Source organism: Carassius gibelio, chromosome B16, assembly GCF_023724105.1.
Source record: "Carassius gibelio isolate Cgi1373 ecotype wild population from Czech Republic chromosome B16, carGib1.2-hapl.c, whole genome shotgun sequence".
Lineage (NCBI taxonomy): Eukaryota > Metazoa > Chordata > Actinopteri > Cypriniformes > Cyprinidae > Carassius > Carassius gibelio.
Genome location: NC_068411.1, coordinates 17,295,526 through 17,314,216, shown reverse-complemented (window position 1 = coordinate 17,314,216; position 18,691 = coordinate 17,295,526). Strand labels below are relative to the sequence as shown.

Genomic DNA, 18,691 nt, shown 5'->3' with positions numbered 1-18,691 from the left:
TCCATGAACACAGTACTGGCGTTTAGTGACCTTTACTTTGGTAACTCATTAGGCAACTGCAGTCAGCTTCAGATCCGTGTTCCCCACTGTTTCTTTTTCCTGAGGCCTTTCCTGCTACCCACACTACTTCTTCAAGAACTCCCTCTTTCCCTCCTCTCATTCATTCATCTCTGGGGCATCGATCACATTATAGACCAGACTAATATTTCATATTCATGCTGTCCGCCTGTTTGACATATCGTTCGAAACATTCGCTCAGTTCCGAATCAGATACTTTTTTTGAGTCTGACAGACACAGACGGTGGATGAACCCTTGATGTGGACGTGACAGCTGTCAATCTGCGTTTATAACTCAGGCTTATAGCGAGACTACACTACACGTTTTTTGTAGTGTGTGAAATTAGCAATAAAGTTCACTACCACAGCTGGTGGTATATTACGCCTTACCCTGCCTATAAAAACACCCTCAGACCGAATCAGCAGATTTGCCAGTGAAATTAGTGAGGGAAATGAATAATCATACTAATGTTCTTTCTCTTTTGCGGTAATCTCGTTCAGGGGGTTGATCATTCTCAAACCTGTCGTCTGTGAACTACACGCGACAGCGAAAGGTCGCCATCCAGCGGTAATAAACTGGCTTAAAAATGGCTATTGTTTTCGGGAATTTAAGCTTCCAAACAGCACTTTTAATATCATACACGTGCTATAGTTGTTAAAACAAATGAACACAGTAAAAAGTCACTGGCATACGTTCAAGTTTAATTTTAATATAAATTGGCCAGGATAAAGGCCGTCACGTTTACAGATGTTACTTTATAGCATGATTTAGACAATACATGACTTGTCTAAAATTTTTAATTACCTCGAACATTTATTAATGTTTTTCTAGATTTTGATTCTTGTTAAATTCTTGGAAATATTGTATAGTTGTTAGCAATATTGTACTGGGAAATATTGTATAGTTGTTGGTGTCTAATCATTATAGAAGCCTATTCTTTACAGAAAATAAGCACACCCGGTGTAATATATATCAATTAGGCATACATTTTAAACTAAATGTATACTGGGGCCTACACATAAAAGGAGAAGATCCAAGGATGCTCTGGCAAAACCTTTAATTCCAAGAAAACGATCAAGGATAGTTCCCACAAAGTAATGTACTCAAGAAACTGCAAGTAGGGAACAATAATATTGCACTGCAATCTTGAGGGTTGCAATGTGACGTAATTTTCTTCATTTTCAGTCCAATAAGATATTCCCTTTCTGTTATTGGTTTTCTACAAATGTAACTTTAAATTCAGATTACTAAACCTAAATGTCTTAGGGAAATGGGAATAATGTTAAGGAAACATTAAAATATCATACATTTTCATAAACTAGCTGTTTTTTTCCATGCTCATTTTCTGGCCATATTTCTAAGATTTTTTTATTTTTTATTTTAGTAGATATCTGAATATAATTAGGTGGATTAGTTTGATCTTCTTTGGAAAAAGTAAACGGAGACTTAGCTCACTCTCCTTTAAACACCCTCATCCAAATATGCTGGAAAACGCATGCCATTACGGTTCCACTATAAACAGAACAAGTTCAAAATTTGCTGTGAAAATAAGATATTAATCTGCAGCACACGAAAAGAAAATATTCTTTACTTTAAACCGAACAGAACAAATCTTAAAATAACGTTTGAGTAGGCATACAGATGTTGGAGGCATACAGATTCACATTTGCTGAAAAGAGAGAAATGTCAGTATTGCTTTATACTTGAAGCAGTGCATCAATTAAAGGTGTCTGAACACATTAAACATTAGCAGGGCAAATAATATTCCAAGTAACAATTTATATCCACAAAGATGCAGGTACACACACATACAAATGTGCATATGATTGATTCGTGCCGTTTATCTGCCCACTATAGCGATCACCAATCAGAATGTAGACTGTATTTGGCTGCATGCAATATCTACCATGAGCCTCTCAAACAACACACGTAAACAAGAGTGAAAACAGAGCATACACACCTCATATAAAAAGACATCCTAAAAATTAAAAGATAGAAAATAATGTTATTTCAAAGTTACGAATCAGTACAAAATATATACATACAATATATACACATACATAAACACACACCCATATATATAAACTCGTTCAGCAGACCTTATATATACATCTGTGTGCATACGTATCTGTATGTACATTATGTATACATTTCAAGCAATCTACTCCAGGTTTGTATGTGGAACATCACATACTGCAAAAAAACAAAATAAAACAAAAAAATTAAAATGCATTTAAATACAGAAGTTCACGAAGGGGATTAGAGAAGTTATAGTGTATGATGATCAACTTAAAGAGTGATAGATCACCCAAAAACGTTAAATCTATCATTATTTGCTCACGGTCATGTCATTCTAAACATGTATACATTTCTTTATATCTCAAGAACACAAAATAAGATATTTTTAATAATGCTGATAACCAAACCTGTTGAACATTGACTTCTTCTGTACATACAAAAACATCAGCGATTTCGTAAAAGATCTTCTTTCATGTTCCAAAGAAGAAGAAAAGAATAAATAAAAGCAAGCAGAATTGGAAAAACATGACTGTGAATAACTGATGACAATTTTCTCTTTTTTTTGAGTGAACGAACTCTTTAAACCACTTTAATTGAATGTCTCTAAATACATGACCTGACCAGCATCACCTATCATTTGTATCATTCTATTGAGTGTGAAACACCTAAATGTATCATGAATAAAACAGATGAGAGAAAAAGAAACAGAACTTCCCTACAGCAATGTGGCCACGCATTCACCTAACACAGTATTGTGATGCTAGCAAATGGGAAAAAATGAGAGGGAAAGCCTCTAAAACAAATGCAACCCTGTAGTTTTAGCTTTCTAAAAACAAACAAAAAACAAACTACTTCTTCATGTCTCATCAAGTCCAATCTGCCTTGGGTTTATAGCTCAGTTGCCATGGAAGCATCCGTTTCTGCTTTGTCATGATGGTTACAGTTCAAATCCCAAAGCCACAGGCTTACCCTGGTACTCCCTCTCTACAAGACAAACCTCATATTCTTTCTCTCTTGCTGCTGGCCACTCTTCTACTCCCTCCAGCCCTTCATTTGTTCTCTCGATCCCTAAAAGCTCTGTGCCACGGGGTTAAAATTGTTGTTATTTGAGCCCGAGCAGCTATGGGGGTCAACAGTGCAACCTGGTGGGCCGGGTGCCTGTCTGTCCCCGCTTCCTCCTCTTGCGTCTTCTCCCTCAAAACTTTTTTCTTCCAAGGGCTTCCCGATCCAGGATCCATATCCATGTTGGCTCAGGGCCAGGAAGAACAGCCTCTTGGCATCCTGGAATGAAGTGGCGGCCATCTTCGCGTGGGCGTAGGACGGTTGTGCCAACAGATCGGCCCGGCCTGCATGCTGGCACAAAGCTTGGAAGAGACGGAACAGATTGGACTTGGAAACCCGCGATATCTCCATCTTGGGACTGGCATGAAAAGAGAGGAGAAATCGAGGTGTTCAAGGGTGAAGTGCTTGGAAAAATATTAGCGGGATTTCCTTTTTATCACTGTGATAAGTGACACTGGGTCGGTCTCTCACCTGTCCACTTTGCCCTTGGTGCCATCCAGCACCTCCACAGTAAACTGGTCTGGCTGACTCCAGTTAACGCTGGACTCTTTGGTCTTACCTGTGTGGCGTGTTGAGTCATACACACTCACCCTGCCCACCTGCACCAACAATATGGAAATGAAGTGAAAACCAAGTAAAAACTAAAGTTTCACAGAACTAAACGCAGTGTTTTTTGTGTGAGCGCACCTCAGGGTGGTTAAGAGTAAAGTTTGCTGGTAAACTCTTTTTGAACACGTCCCCATCTCTAGCCAATCGGCAGCATACTGCTCGAGTCAGGTGACCATGGCTGTAGAGATACCCTGAACAAACACGTATCAAAAAGAGTTTAGGAATAAAGCTCTAACATTGAGACGTTTTAATAATAATAATTATAAACATTTTATAATACTTATTACAGGGTTCCCACACCTTGATTAACTTCAAATTCAAGGACCTTTCAAGGACTCTCCAGGTCCGATCCCCTCAAATTCAAGGACTTAATGTGGGGACACATCATGGTTACAACGTGTTATCTTGTAAGATACATTGTTACAGTTTTCGATCGAATATTAACTTTTGTATGGATTTCATTGAAAAGAGCTTAGACTCATGTAACCAGACGTTTTAAGTTATATGATTATGAAAAACTTCTTGCACAAAATAAATTCAAGTACTTTCAAGGACTTGAATCAATGTATTTTTATTTCAAAAACTTCATAAAAAAACTTCATAAACTTTCAAGGATCAGTGGGAACCCTGTTATTAATAATAAACATGAAATAGATATAATAGATCAGATTTAACCTGTAATATGACAATTAATTTTAAAATGATCTTTTGCATATAATTTATTATAATGTATGATCTAATGTTATTACTATACATTTTTTTTGTGCTACACTTTATATAACTTAATTACAACTACTGTTATAAATATACATTTTATAATAATAAATTACCTATATTTATATTTTTTAATAATCAGAATATAAATACGAATGCTGAAATTAATAATAATACATTTTATAATGAATTCTAAATGACATAACTTAATTATTACTACTATTATTGTTATAGATGTACATTTTATACCAATGTATTTTGTATTTGTTTTATAATTCTAATAGTACTATATATCAATTAAATACCAATAAAAAAATACATTTTATAATGAATTTGATATAATTATTAGACATGTTTATATCATTTAATTAGCTATTTTTACCTGACCTATACATTTATTTAAATTAAACTGACCTTAAGAACTTGGGTGTAAAGCCCTTACTGTAAATAGAACTAAAAATGAACACCAAAGACGGGGCTGAAAACACTACACTTCAATACTCAAAGCATGGTAGGAGTGTTTACCAAGAGTGATCGAGCGCAAATACACGGGGTGGATGAAGTGGCTAAGGAGCGCCCCCTGTAGGCCGAGCACGTTCCAGCGCAGGATCTTGTCGCTGCAGCTCATGGTCCTCAGACGCTCACCGTGCTGAATGCCATCCCAGGTGGGCACAATATCACTGGACTCCACTGGGATGGTGCCTTCGCCTGAGAAAAAGAAAGGGTGGAGAATCTTAGATCATTCAAAACATGCAAGAACATATGAAGTGACAGATAAGTAGAGAAAACTTTTTAAACCAACTACAGAAGCTCTAGCAAACTAGGCATTAGCTGTAAGCATAATCTGATTTATTGCTGGAGTTACAGAAAAATATGTCACAATAGCTCATGAGGCTATTTTTTAACTTCCTTGTCAGCAGTGTTAGACTCAACACAACAGCTACCCAAGCACAACTGCCAGCATCATGTGTCGACCTGTCAACTTAAATCCACAGGAATACATCAGCTTACCTGCCAACCGTTTGGCCACGTAATAGCTTTTCTCCTATCCCACTAGACAATGGCAGTTTTGCCTGGAAAAAGGCCACACTCACGTGGCTACAGAGATAACCAGAACCAGATGGCACTGATGAACACTGCTGAGTGCATCTTGGTTAATCCAACAGTTAGCAAACCAGACTCAATGTACCTGAGGTCCTGGATCTACACCACAGCGTGTGTGTGTACAGTAGCAGTCCAATTCAAATCAGGAATTCCAAAGATGCGCGTTATTTGGAGGGGTCTTAGAATTTAATTTTTATTCTTTCAGAAGATCTTGATTAATCTGAAAGCCTTTATTTGTGTATATTTTTTTTATCTCACAGATGTTGTTTACAGATGTAGTTTTTTTGGTCTCTTACCATTCTCCACCTTGGTTCTGAGCTTGCCCTGTTTAACGTTCTCAAAGAGAGGCATGTGCTGAGAGCCGTCTAATTCGGCGGCCTCGCTGCATGACTTATCGAACAGAGCGCCATCGCCACATGGAGCAGTGCTGTGCGACAAAGAAAAGAGCAAATGAGAGCAGTGTCATTCATGTTTGCAGATGAATCTCGGTTCTAAAACTAGCTCGGAGGAGAGGAAGTGCAGGTCTCACCTAATATAAAGATGAAAGGTGATGTCGGATTTGATCTTCAGCTTCCCATCGTCTGCCAACTCAAAAATAGTCTCATCACCAGGGCTTTCCCAATGCTTTATCAGTTCACCGTATAAAAACCTGAGCCATACAGATTTTACAAACAAAACCTGTTATTTAGCATAGATTTAAGCTATTCTTCTTTTAGGTTGGTTGGTGAATATATATTTTTTTTGTAGTAAGAATTAACAGATGATGCTTTTTACACATCTCTCCCACATTATTTATTCTCATATATAATATTCATAAATATTCTCTCTAGATTTAGAACTCAAATGTACCATAATCATGGAGAAAGACAGAAAGAGAAAGACAGCAGGCATTCGAGCAGACATTCTGTCCGTCTCACAGTAACATCTGCAGAACACTAAATATAAAGTCAATATATTTATGAGCTGCTGTGAAATAAGACTCCTTCATCTTGAAGAATGAGACGGAAAAGGCTGTAGAATGAGAGGAAAAATGAATTATGCAATTGCCAGTGAGGGAGAGAGAGAGAGTTCTGCTGCAAGCTGATACCGGATAAAGCCTCTCCTGGAGATGATTTCTGCGTGGCAGTCATTAACGGTGTCCCCTCGCAGGCTAAGCTCCTCTCCCTTCACACAGCGGTTTCCTACAGGCGTAAGGCCACAACAATTACAGCACATCTCTAATTACAATGCACACACATCACGTTGGCTGTGTATTTGTGTGTTTGGGTGCCTGTACCTGTCCCGAGGCTGACAACGGTTCCGAGAGTATCTGTTCCTTTCCGCATCACAATGGTAGCAAGAATCTTCCTACCCAGAAGGCTGTGCTGGATGCGTGCTGTGAGGGCATTAAAGCGCTGATGGCTTAGCATGGCGATCTGATCGTGCATCGTACTGCCTGACACAGGCAGCTGAAACAATAAAAAAAATCGATTTTAATAATTGTAGCACATCTTTCTGGAAAACGTGTGATGTCTCAAGAAATAATGTAAAACTGGTCACTAATAGCAAACTGGTTTTGTATATAATAAATAACTTTAATAAATAGGCATGCACATTAAGGCATTCATTTAAAAGTATATATTTATAAATGTTTTAAAAAGGATCATTAAATGTAAATTCACTCAATAAAATATGCGTATGGGCACTACTTTAACCATCAATCAACCACAACCATAAAATCCATACAAAAGTTAATATTCGATCGTTTTAGAATACAGTATAGGATTTACCCATAACTGAATATTCTTCACATCAGGGTCACAAATGAACACTTCCATTAAAGGCCAATTTTTTTGGTCCCATGTAATTGATTTCCAGAAACATTTTTACATTCCTGAGGGCAATTTCTTTTTTTATCACCACTTTAATAATTGTATGTGTTTTCTTTAAATGGCAAAAAAGTTGAACCAATTACTTTCATGAAAATACTTTAAACTTTTGGAACGAACAAATGACAACGTATCTTACACATTTAAAAACAGGAGCTAACAGGCGAAACTAGTTTAGTGCAACTTCCTGTCATAATCACTGAAGCTACAGAATTAATCTTTCATTTACATCATTTCTGCACTGTGTTGTTCAGGAGGAGGGATTTTTCAGTGCTGACTAATCTAACGGTGTATGATTGGACATAAGCTCAACAGAAACGTGTGTAATTAGTAATGAAAAAGGTGTAAAAAATAAATAAATACATAAAAACATCTGTTGCAGTGTGCGTGAATCAAAATTTAATTCCATGAATAGACACTTATTTAATTTAAAGTCACATTTTTGGAGAGGCCGTTTTGGAGAGTTTTACGTATGTAAACAACATATGTTGTTTTTTTTTCTTAATCAGCACCGTACACAGATACACGGTTTATGCTTTGAGCTGAATGTAAAAAAAATGATTTGCGTCCATATGTTGCATACTTATGTGATAATCTCCAAAATGACGCTATAGTGTGACCTTTAATTTTCATCTTTAATTAGCAGGGTTTCATATGTTAAATTTTATTTTTGTTTATTTTGGTGGCATTTTTGCCACATGCCCCATGTATGTTATACATGTATGTTAAGTACATGTTAAAAACTTTTAATAGGAGCCAAAATTAACGTTTCTTTTGGCGAGTAAACATGACTGAATTACTGAATTCAGAAATTCGCACAAATTAGAATTCAGGGTTTTCTTACACAGAAAACAGAACAGGAACACCACTTGGCAATGTAAATGTTGCATGCAGAAAAGTTACGCAACACTGTCTTTCCATCAGAAGCTTCTTTTGCTATATATATATATATATATATATATAGCAAAAATCCCCCAACAATTACATTTGGAAATGCTTTCAAATATTAAGACCCCTATTTATATTTAATAGCACTTTGTTAATAAGAAGTTAAATGCGTTGTTAAAAGCTACTGCTAGTTTTATTATGGATTTTTATTAAAGTTGCTGCATGTTTAATACCTCTGGCGTGAGCTCTCCAGTACGTGCTGCTTTCTCAGCTTCTCCAATGAGCACTCGAAGAGCAGCATCCGCCGCCTCCTGCTTCCCCTGCTTTTTATTACTTGCACAAACTGCAGGAAACCACCGCCCTCCTAATTTAGCCTGGTATGTAAACCTTAAAGAGAGAGGTAAGTTGATTTGATCTTTTTAATGTGTGGCCGTGCAGCAGGGAGTCAGACGCACTGAGATGGGAATCCTGCTGCTTTTGTAATAAGGACATGAAGATCACAAAAACATGACAGAGTAAAAGTGCACATGTACTTGGGCTCGTGCGAGGGTCCAGACTGGCCCACCAGGCTGATCTCAGCAGCGAAGCCTCGAGCACGGGCGTACTCCAGCAGGCCGGACACAGCGTTGTTGTTCAGGTAGTTAATAAGGTCACCCACACCTGCTTCATGGGCCGCCTGGAGCTCAGCTGCCGTCAGAGGGGGTAGCGAGGGGCATGCGGGAATCGCTGGCTGAGACTCATTGTCTCCCACAGGGCAGAAAGTACCTGGAGGCTAAAAGAGAAAGACTGGGTTTAATCTCCCAGCACAACAAATTCTCCTTTTCCTGTCTTTCAAAAAGTCCTCTTTTCATTCTTGAACTGTCTCCAAACTTCTCTTCACCTTGTTGAGATGTAGTAGTCCATCTCCCATCAGCTCTTTCATGGCCTCCTCCGCTGCCAGCTGCTTCGCTGCTTTCTTACTGGGTGCTGAGGCTTCTTGGAAGAGACGTTCCCCAACCTTTACGCGGAACATAAACCTGACACAGGAAGTGAATAAAAAACAAACAAGAAAGATGGTGCAAGTAAAGAGTGAATCCTCCAATCATAGTTTCATACAGAACACAATGGAACTGAATAAATCAGCATATTAGAATGACTTCTGAACAATCACAGTTGTCTGCTTCTTCAACTATTCAAATGTATAATCATTTGTTGCTGCAGTAAAGCACACTGAAACATTGAGAATGACAAATAACAGAAATTAACGTATGCAAACAATCATGCTGTCATTTCATGATTTTGCCTACTGGAGCCAAAATATATTTTTGTGTGGTAATGCTAATTTGGCAGGCGGTGCTACATTTACATCAAGGCCAGTAATCAGAGCCACTCTTTTACTAAAGGACATGAATATCCACTGAGACATGAGAGAACCTCTCGTATGTATGTTTGTGGAGGCTTTCTTGCTTTCTTGAATGAAATCCAATACCAAGATTTCTCATTGGGACATTTATCACTTTTGTTTTCCATCTGCTATTCACATATCTAATATCTGAGAAAACACAGCTACCGCATCTTAAGAACTGTAACTTACTGATCATAAATTAAAACAAAAGCTTTTTCTCAATAGAGATCAAGTTTCACTGATCTGTATGTGTTTTGTGTTGTAAATTAGGTCGTGACTGAGCATTGGTTGAGCTTAATTGGTTTATAAAATAATATTGCTTTTGGAAATTCAATAACACACTTGATATCTCATATTGCTGCTGCTAAGATATTCAGGGTAAAAAAGACAAGGCAGAAAATCACATTGGGAAATAAAATTATTTGCTATTCTGTATCTAAATATATATAAATCTGTAAATTAAAGGAACATCTTTTGAGTTTTTGTGAGTGTCTAACAATATAATTTTTAAGAAGCGCTTAATTTAAAGATTTTAACTTAACTTTGCAGAAAACGCTCTGAGGTCACTGTAGCTACTCTAAAGCATTTATATGTAAGCCTACTAGACCATATCATGATTTTAATATTATTTTCATACTTTTATAAGAAGAGAACCCAATTTAGGGAAACGATATAAAATAAACAAAAGAATAATAAAAGTAAAAAAATATATATACTGATAAAATAACATTTTGGGCGAGGATTACTCAAAGCAGACATTGTATTTTATAGGCAGCAAAGTCACATCGTAGGGTCAAAGGGAATTAAGGACACAGAAGAACACAGATAGCAGGAAAGGGGAACAGAAAAAGAGTCATAAACATCATAAAGCTCAGTAGGTTCATTAACTGCAAAAAGGGGAAATGTAAAAAAAAAAAAAAAAAAAAAAAAGGAGAGTAAAGGACATCAAGAGTGAGAGATGTGACTTTCTGTAGTAGGATTAAAGAGCTGTAACCTAAAGTCCTTTACAGTGGGATGTGTTTTACCGTGGATCATGGGGTGGCCCTTCCTGTCCTGTCTTGATAAACTGGATTGCATGCCCACTGCGCTGGCTATGCTCCATTAGAACAGATACGGGGTTCTTTCCTCCAGGTAAAGACCGAGCCAGAGCCTGGGGCGGAGTATCTGTACCACCCTTTAGAAATGAGAAAGAGAAACTAAATGTATTTTTATATTCAATATTTTGTAACCACTCAAAACTGCTATGAGAGATTAAATGATTAGGTTTCATGCAACTTTGACAATGAAAAACAAAACAAACATACTTGCATATCATCTGCCGGGTCAGTGTTTGACTCAGCTCCCTCAATACTCGGTTCTTCCTCTTCGCCATCACCTGCTCCTTCCGTCTCCTTCCAAAGAATCTTCAGGGTTATGGCTGCGGCATCTTTTTTGGCCACTTTTTTGTTTGGACCCTCAGCCGGTGGAAACCTACGACCATCTAGCATGACCTGCATCCGAAACCTGGAGACGAAAAGAAGAACCTCAAGCTATAAATCCATGGAAACACAGTTACTGTGTTTCTACTTATTCTTAATCATGCAACCCCATTTCACCAAAATTCACTAGCAAGATAATTTCTGTAGCATCTTCAAAAAGCCTTGGCTGGTTCACCAATTTTTTTTTAAATATCACTGCTGTGTAGCCATTTCCAAACATACTCGCTTCCAGAAAAGCTGGAGGCTTTAACACAGAAAAACGAATGCTCAAATGCACCCATAAACAAGCTTCTCGTCAACTAACCTGGGCTCATGTGAGGGTCCAGACTGGTCCAGAAGTAGGAATTCACAAGAGTGTCCAAATTGCTGAGCAAACTCCATCAGTCCGCTAACTGGGTTCTTACTGCGGGCCTCTTTCAGTTTCTGCAATCTGCTTGACTCCAGGCTCTGGGCTGGGTGAAGAGGAGCAGCCAATGAAACGGCAACCTCAGAGCGAATCGTGTTCAGGAATTCCGGAATGTCGTCAGATGCCCACTGTGAACGTTCTCCTCCATTACTGGCCATATCCTGATAGTAGGAAAACTGATGGGAAGGAGGTTGGAAGTAGTGGGGTGGAAAGGAAGGTTCACTGGGTTTGGGTGGCATTACCTCAAGGCCAGGCATGTCAAGCTCTGTGTTGTTGCCTAAAATCTCATCCAATAGACTTTCACCACCATCCATCGGCTCCGTTGCAGTACCACTTAAAAACTCCAGTGTATCATTTACGCTTGCAATTGCTTCTGTTGCAAAGCTTAACATCTCTGCACTGTTTTCATCCTGTTTTGCATTTGCAGCGACTTTTCGTTGGCGGTCCATCTTTTCCTGCCGGTGTACACTAAGTGACCAGGTATGTGGTGTAACTTCAGAGTCACGCCTTACGTCACCTTGTTTCTCCATTGCATAGAGTGTGGGATTTACCTGCTTTGCACTTCGCAGGCCAAGGTTCTTCGCAATCACAAGCGCATTGCTTGTACCTGCTTCATACAGGTACTGTAGGATCTTCTCTTTGCTATCTTTCGTATCGGCCATTGTTGGCAAGGTTACTGAGTGCACAGAAGGTAAAAGAGTCTTTTGAACCTGGTCAGGAAGCAACGTTTCACAGGTATCTTCCCCTTCTGAGTCCTCTGACTGGTCAGTGGAATGGCTATCAGCCTCAACAAGGAGCTTTGATGCAGAGGGATCACTGGTGCTGATGAGATCCCCTGTAGCCTCTTGTTTTATGGATGACTTCTGACCTGGCTTTGTCTCAGAATCCTTTGAAAACTGTGTTTGGTCTCTCTCTTTGATGGGCTCACTGTCCTTTTCCTTGCGGAGTCTCCACAGAGGAGGACTGTCACCTTGTTTTACTGCTTGGTTTGTCCTTAAGAGGGCATATAAAGCCTTATTAACAATCTTCTTGGGAAGCCCAAGCTTTTTACCCAAGACCCTGGCCTGAATGGTCTCGTCTGGCCCAAGTGACGTCAAAAAAGTGAAGACCTGTTGCTGGATCTCAGGGGTGAAATACAGAGACTCTCTGACCGAGCTGGGAGAACTGGAAACCTTGCTGGAAAGGCTACTGCAGGATGAGGTGTCAGAGGTGTCTACCCTTGTTACCCGGTCACCCAAACTCAGATTATGAAGGTCCGAGGACACATCATCTACTTGTGTATTCCAGTAGTGTTTAGTGTATTGATTGGGATAATACTGTCCCTTCTGGAGATAGTGATTCCAGTGTGACTTTCTCTTAGGTCCAGGTGTATTTCCAAAGTTCTGCTGCCTTTGCCAGTTTCCTTGGCCTCTGCCGTAGCCTTCTCTTCTTCCAAAACTGCTACCACTTGATTTGAAGTCACGATAACCTGCCTGGTACTGGGTAGGCCCAGTAGAGACCTCTTCCCCTAGGCTGGAGGTTTGGGATCCAAGCTGCTGGGGTGCTTTAAATTGCGGAGCCTGTGCACTCTGCCCCCTGAGGAACTGCACCTGGTGTTGTCGGAAGCTTAGACTATTTGAGTCGAAGATCTGATCACTGCCGTGCCGAGGGGATGCCCACAGGGGTGGATCAGAGGGGCTAGGGTGAAAAGGACCACCACGTGGAGGCACGCGAGGAGCAGCTGGGTGGGTGGAGTAAAAGGAACCGTGAGGATAACTGTCAGATACAGAGTCTGTGCTTTGGACACGAGGGCCACGTGGGTGACTAGTAGTTTGGTGGGAATGAAACCGAGGTTTTCCCTGTTGGGGAGGGAGAGAGAATCGCTGACAATCTTTGTGATACCCTCCTCTACCTCTGCTCATAGCGCAGGGGTGGGAGGTGAGAAGGGCGTAGCGTCTGGCTTGGTAATTGGGATGGGTGCACGTTTTAGGATGACGTCAGCTGACTGGATGTAACGTCACAACAATACCAAAGGCTTAGTCTGTGCACTGCATCTGCAGAGAGATAGAGAACAGCAGAGAAATCCATGAAAGAATGCAAAGGGGATACAGGCTTTCTGATGTCGCAGTGTCACAGTACAGACACACAAATCCCATCGGCACATTTCTTGGCAACCCAGTAGACTGTAATTTGAGGACTCTGTAAAAGGCTTGCAGATTAATTATTCATGCCTATTGTGACACAACCAATTTATTTCTGGCTTAGCGAGTAATTTGCAGATCCTTATGGAGAGAGAAAGTGGTCATGGGTATTAGAGGAAAGTACATATATTGAGAGCATGGCTTGTTTTTTACTTAACTGGCCAAACTTTACCAGATGTTCGTGAACCTAACACTAGTTTAGAAAATGCAGTACTCAGCAGCCTAGTGTAGGTCTGGTGTACATCACTGTGAGTTTAAAATAAGTTGCTTATTAAGACTATACAGTCCTCATAATACAAAAGGTCAATGGGCAGCACTTAGCCAGCAAATACATTCTTTATAATGGATTCAGGCAACAATAGCACAGAAAAATAACATGGTTATGACACATTACATGAGACAAAAAGCTAAAACGTTACATTTCTAAACATACTTTTTCCACTTTACTATTTGTTCGACACCAGTGTGCTAGGGGTGTAATGGTTAAAGTTTCTCTCAGTTCGGTGCATATTTCAGTTTTAAAGTAACGATTCTGGTACAGTCCAGTTAAGAGAGAGTATTCTTAAAGTGAAAGTACAAATTTCCATAAGAATATTAATTTGTAAATAAACATTGTAACTTAAAAACACCTGCATTCTTTTGCTACACCCAGGGCCAATTTATTAAAGCTGACGTCAATTCATGACAATTCACATTTACAGAATTTGTGTAGCGTTTTAAGCATTAGATTGTTTTAAAGCAAGCAGCTTTACAGTATTAACCATGAAAAAGTGACAGTGAAGCTTTCAATTAAAATTACAACTATTTTCTGTTATAAAGCAGCTCACCGGGGTAGAACTACTAATGTTAATAAAATGTATTAGTGAATGCAAAATATCCAAAACATATTACTTTAGTGATGTGTGCAAAGATTAAAGCTTGATCTCACTGGACTGTATTGATTATCATACTATAAAGTAGACCTATTTTAAGAGAAATAATCTATACACCCCTAAGTGTACAATTAAATATTAAAATATTTTTATTATAAAAATCACATATCTTATCTCACAGCCTTCCACCAAATACCAAGACAGACAAGAAACAATTCCACTCAGAGCCTGGCTTACCGTGACCCTGATGCAGCTTCAAACATAACTTCAGACATAACAGCTCTCTCTCTAAATAAGAGAAAGTGATTCTGCTCGCTCACATTCCACGTGCTGCTCCATGTGCATTAAGAGAGGATACTTGTGGATGCTGGAGTTTTGGTGTTCTTTTATCAGATGTTTTATCTTTATATTCCTATATTAAAGGGACCATCCATTACAAAATATACTGTATTATTAACATACATCAGAAGGTAATTCTATTAAATCATAAAACTTGAATGGTATTTTCAAGAACACCATGATCTTACCACTTGCTCATAGTTCACACTAACAAAAAAAGGTACAGTAACAAATACATCTAAAATGGTTTAGCTTGGAAGATCCTGTAGAATGTTTAGAGTATAATTTTTTTAAGTATTTAAAACTGCACTGAAGTAGATGTGTTATTGCACTTAAATCACTTATTTTATTTTAAAGTAGTATGGATGTGATTTCTATACATTAGCGTAATAAGATTTGATTTTTTTAAAATAATTTATGTGCATAGTGATGGCATAAGCCATTTCTTACCTACAAAACAACTGCATATCCTCCAAAGATTAAAGCTTGAGGACTCAAAATGAATTTTCTACAACCTCTTAAGATTTTAAACATTTCCATGACTTTGGAAAACTGAAACTGGTCTGCTCTTACAATTCCCTCATATTTCCAGGTTTTCTGTGACCATGGGAAGTTCAGAAGAACCCTGTATGCAACAGATATATTATATCTCCCAAAGGCACAAGTGGGACCTAAAAAGATGCAAACAGCAGGGTGTTTATAACAAAACTCTTGTATCTAAAGCCTTTAAATCTTTACAACTATTCACAATTCCTAGTTCTAGTTCAGATTCTGCAGTTCGGTCACTTTGACAGCTTAGAACAATATATAACCTACAATAGTGAAATCCCGTTCAGAAGAACCCAACACAAGAGGTCATATGAAAAAAGTTAACATACCTCAAAAACAAATGAAGGTAAGAGATCATTAAACTAGACGCAGACTTCCCAAACGAGGCCCAAACTCATGCACTGACTAAACACTGTGAGACCTGCACTTGAACTAGACCGACCACACTCCAGCAACTTGTTGTCTCCGTTCGCCTTTTGCAAGTGTGTGGGTCAATAAACTCCACTAGACGAGATGATCCTGAGACATGTCTTTTGGAGAGCGTGTTTGGGAAAGTGATATCAGCAGTGAAAGGAAAAAGAAAACGCGCGTAAATGCGGAATGTTGCGAACTAGGTACAGATCACATTAGGTTTCGCTTTCCATTCTTCTCCAAGCTCTCAAAACTGCTACAAGCAACTTACGCAAAACACGCATTACCCTAAACTGCCAGCAGGGGGCGCTTTTGTCAAAAGCACTTCAAAGTCATTTCAGCTTCACAAACTGTAATTACACCATTATAATTCTATGACAACTAAGTAAAACTTGTCAGAATATGTATGAATATATACCAAGCAATCATCCCTGTAAATATAAAAACTGAAAATACTCACGTGGGACGACTGTATTCATATTACTGCATATCAGTTAACAGCACGACATCTTAATACTGCATCGCACTACTCATTTTATCATAGACGTTGAACTATTGGTTTCGTTTCAGGTTTCAGATTTCACCAGCCAGCAGACTGAAAGCAAGCCTCCACCTGCGACCCTCTCAGATGCATAATACATGAGGTTACAGTACCGTGACCGACATGACACTGCACTGCAGTTTATAACCTCCTCCCGAAGCCTGAAGAGCAAAACAGCGTCTTCAGAAGCGCGTGAGAGCGAAACGCTTCTGAGGGTGCACGTGCCTCGACTTCGCTCCCCTAAAAGAAAAAGTCCCAAAAAATACAGGTCGGTCATGTACGGACAAATGTCCCCCAGAGGCGCTTAACAGCCCAGTTTATCCATCCAAAACACACAGTCACGCAAAGTTGCAACTTGTGTAGCTCAGGGCTTTAGGATACATAGGCATCAAAGACACTGCTTTCACCACCATATTCAGGAGATAATAAATAATGGGGTTCTTTCAAGCTCATTTTCATCTATTATTAATATTATATGAATCTTTGTTTTTTTTCCCGTTACTGTATTTGTGTGTTTTGATGCATTGTCAAATTAAGGAAAAAAATAGCACCAATAACGTATCTCGTATCATTATACACTGTGTTGGTACTACGGTAAAGTGACTGTATTCGGTGATATTACAGACCTTTTTTGTTACGGTCCAGCATATGTGTCAGAATTTGAATATTACAATAAACAAATCAATAGTTTCAATAAATGTATCTTAAATTAGTCATTGACATAATAGATAGCAGACTAACTAACATAAATCGATGAAAATAAGTACGTTAACGTTAAAAACACCCGTAGAAAAAACATTGTGGTATTATGGTTACATGGTAATTTGGTAGTTTTGTTTTTGCTCAACACAGACATGTCTTTATTAAGAAGACATGTGCATAATCTTCTTTAGCTAGTTTAAACAAGCCCGTTAAGTAAAAAAGATAGAAAACTACGTTGCAAGGACACCGGAGGTTGATCAGCTTACATTAATATATAGTGGCAAGTAACGTTAAGAAAATACAACCTGCTACTCGCTCTCTTTAATTAATCTGCAAGCATGCAGCAGCAAAATACTACAAGAATCTAAATAAGGAAAACGTGTACAGTAAGGATTTGGTATTTATCGCGACAGTCGATAAACAGCGATTGGAAAGCTTTGACGCGTCTCTCTCACTCGAGCACAATGCAGTTCCTATTCCATTCCGGAAACGCAATAAAATCCCAAAAATACACAGCTATGTACATTTCAGGGAGTAGTTATACTTACATGCACAGACGAGGTACACTGTCCTGCAAACGTCCCAGCAAGAGGCCACATGCAGAAAACACAGCGCTGGTGAATGACAATGAAATATGGCGCGTCGCTGCGACGGTGTTTTTGACGCTCTCTGATGACGTAGCATTTCGCAATAAACCGCAATGTGATCCTAAAAGCACGATCGGTTGTTTGAAATATGAAATAGCCTAGTTATTTGTGTAATGAATTAATTGAAACTTATTTATGCAGGACTGCCAACTCTCAAACATTCAGAGTGAGACTCATTTTTAGTGATTGGGCTATTTTGCGCACTTTCTAGGCTAAATATAAGCCGTTCATATTTTGAATAAAAGTTTTGTTTTGCGTTTAGCTAAGGGCTATTTCTGGAGATTCCTCTCATAAATGCAGGATTCCCTTTCGAATTTAAGAAATATATTTCTCAAAACATATGTTCAAGCAATGCAGACTTACAGATAAATAGAATAATATTGGAATTTTAAAGTCAAAATATGTTTTAAATACGATTACAATTATTAGCTAATGACTAACTGTTAAATCTTGCAGGTCTTTCACTGTAGATTGCTATTCTTGTTGTGTGTAATAAAATGTAATAATTTTGTAGCATTGCAACAGTTACATGGTTTTATAATAAAAACAGCATGACATAATGTTAAGATGTCAGACAAAACTCTGCTGACAGGTGTTTTATATATATATATATATATATATATATATATATATATATATATATATATATATATATATATATATATATATATATATATATATAATTCTTTTTGTATAAAAAATTGTGAAGTTGAATAAATACATGTAATATGATTTTGAAATGAATAAAATTTTTAACAAAATGATTAAAATAAGTAAATGAGATACAGCTAGTTCAAACAAGTAACTATTTAAAAAAATGATATAGCCTACACATTCAGGTAATAAATAAATAAACATGT

General features: G+C 38.3%; 1 protein-coding gene across 5 annotated transcripts; it reads right to left on the bottom strand.

Annotated features, from left to right (window-relative positions):
* Positions 1–1,630: 1,630 nt before the first annotated feature.
* On the bottom strand, positions 1,631–18,016 carry adar (adenosine deaminase RNA specific). Of its 5 annotated transcripts, XM_052578159.1 has the most exons (16): positions 17,733–17,847; positions 16,596–16,722; positions 11,489–13,623; positions 11,011–11,209; positions 10,732–10,880; positions 9,203–9,338; positions 8,856–9,094; positions 8,556–8,709; positions 6,843–7,014; positions 6,654–6,747; positions 6,096–6,215; positions 5,863–5,993; positions 4,988–5,170; positions 3,827–3,939; positions 3,611–3,738; positions 1,631–3,497 (listed from the first exon to the last, which is right to left on the bottom strand). In XM_052578159.1, exons 3-16 carry the CDS (start codon positions 13,489–13,491, stop codon positions 3,146–3,148), a joined length of 4,173 nt encoding a protein of 1,390 aa, XP_052434119.1. In that variant the 5' UTR covers positions 13,492–13,623; positions 16,596–16,722; positions 17,733–17,847; the 3' UTR covers positions 1,631–3,145. The 5 variants fall into 5 exon arrangements, with proteins under 5 accessions (XP_052434119.1, XP_052434117.1, XP_052434120.1 ...); XM_052578157.1 differs by lacking the exon at positions 16,596–16,722 and having other exon boundaries at positions 17,733–18,016; XM_052578160.1 differs by lacking the exons at positions 16,596–16,722; positions 17,733–17,847 and adding an exon at positions 16,402–16,562.
* Positions 18,017–18,691: the final 675 nt, after the last annotated feature.

Coding starts and splice junctions, on each gene's coding strand:
- adar (XM_052578157.1), bottom strand. CDS start 13,491: ATGAGCAGAGGTAGAGGAGGGTATCACAAAGATTGTCAGCGATTCTCT. Junction 11,210..11,488: donor GGACCCTCACATGAGCCCAG/GTTAGTTGACGA, acceptor TTTCGTCTCCAG/GTTTCGGATGCAGGTCATGC. Junction 9,339..10,731: donor GGGCCACCCCATGATCCACG/GTAAAACACATC, acceptor TTCCTGTGTCAG/GTTTATGTTCCGCGTAAAGG.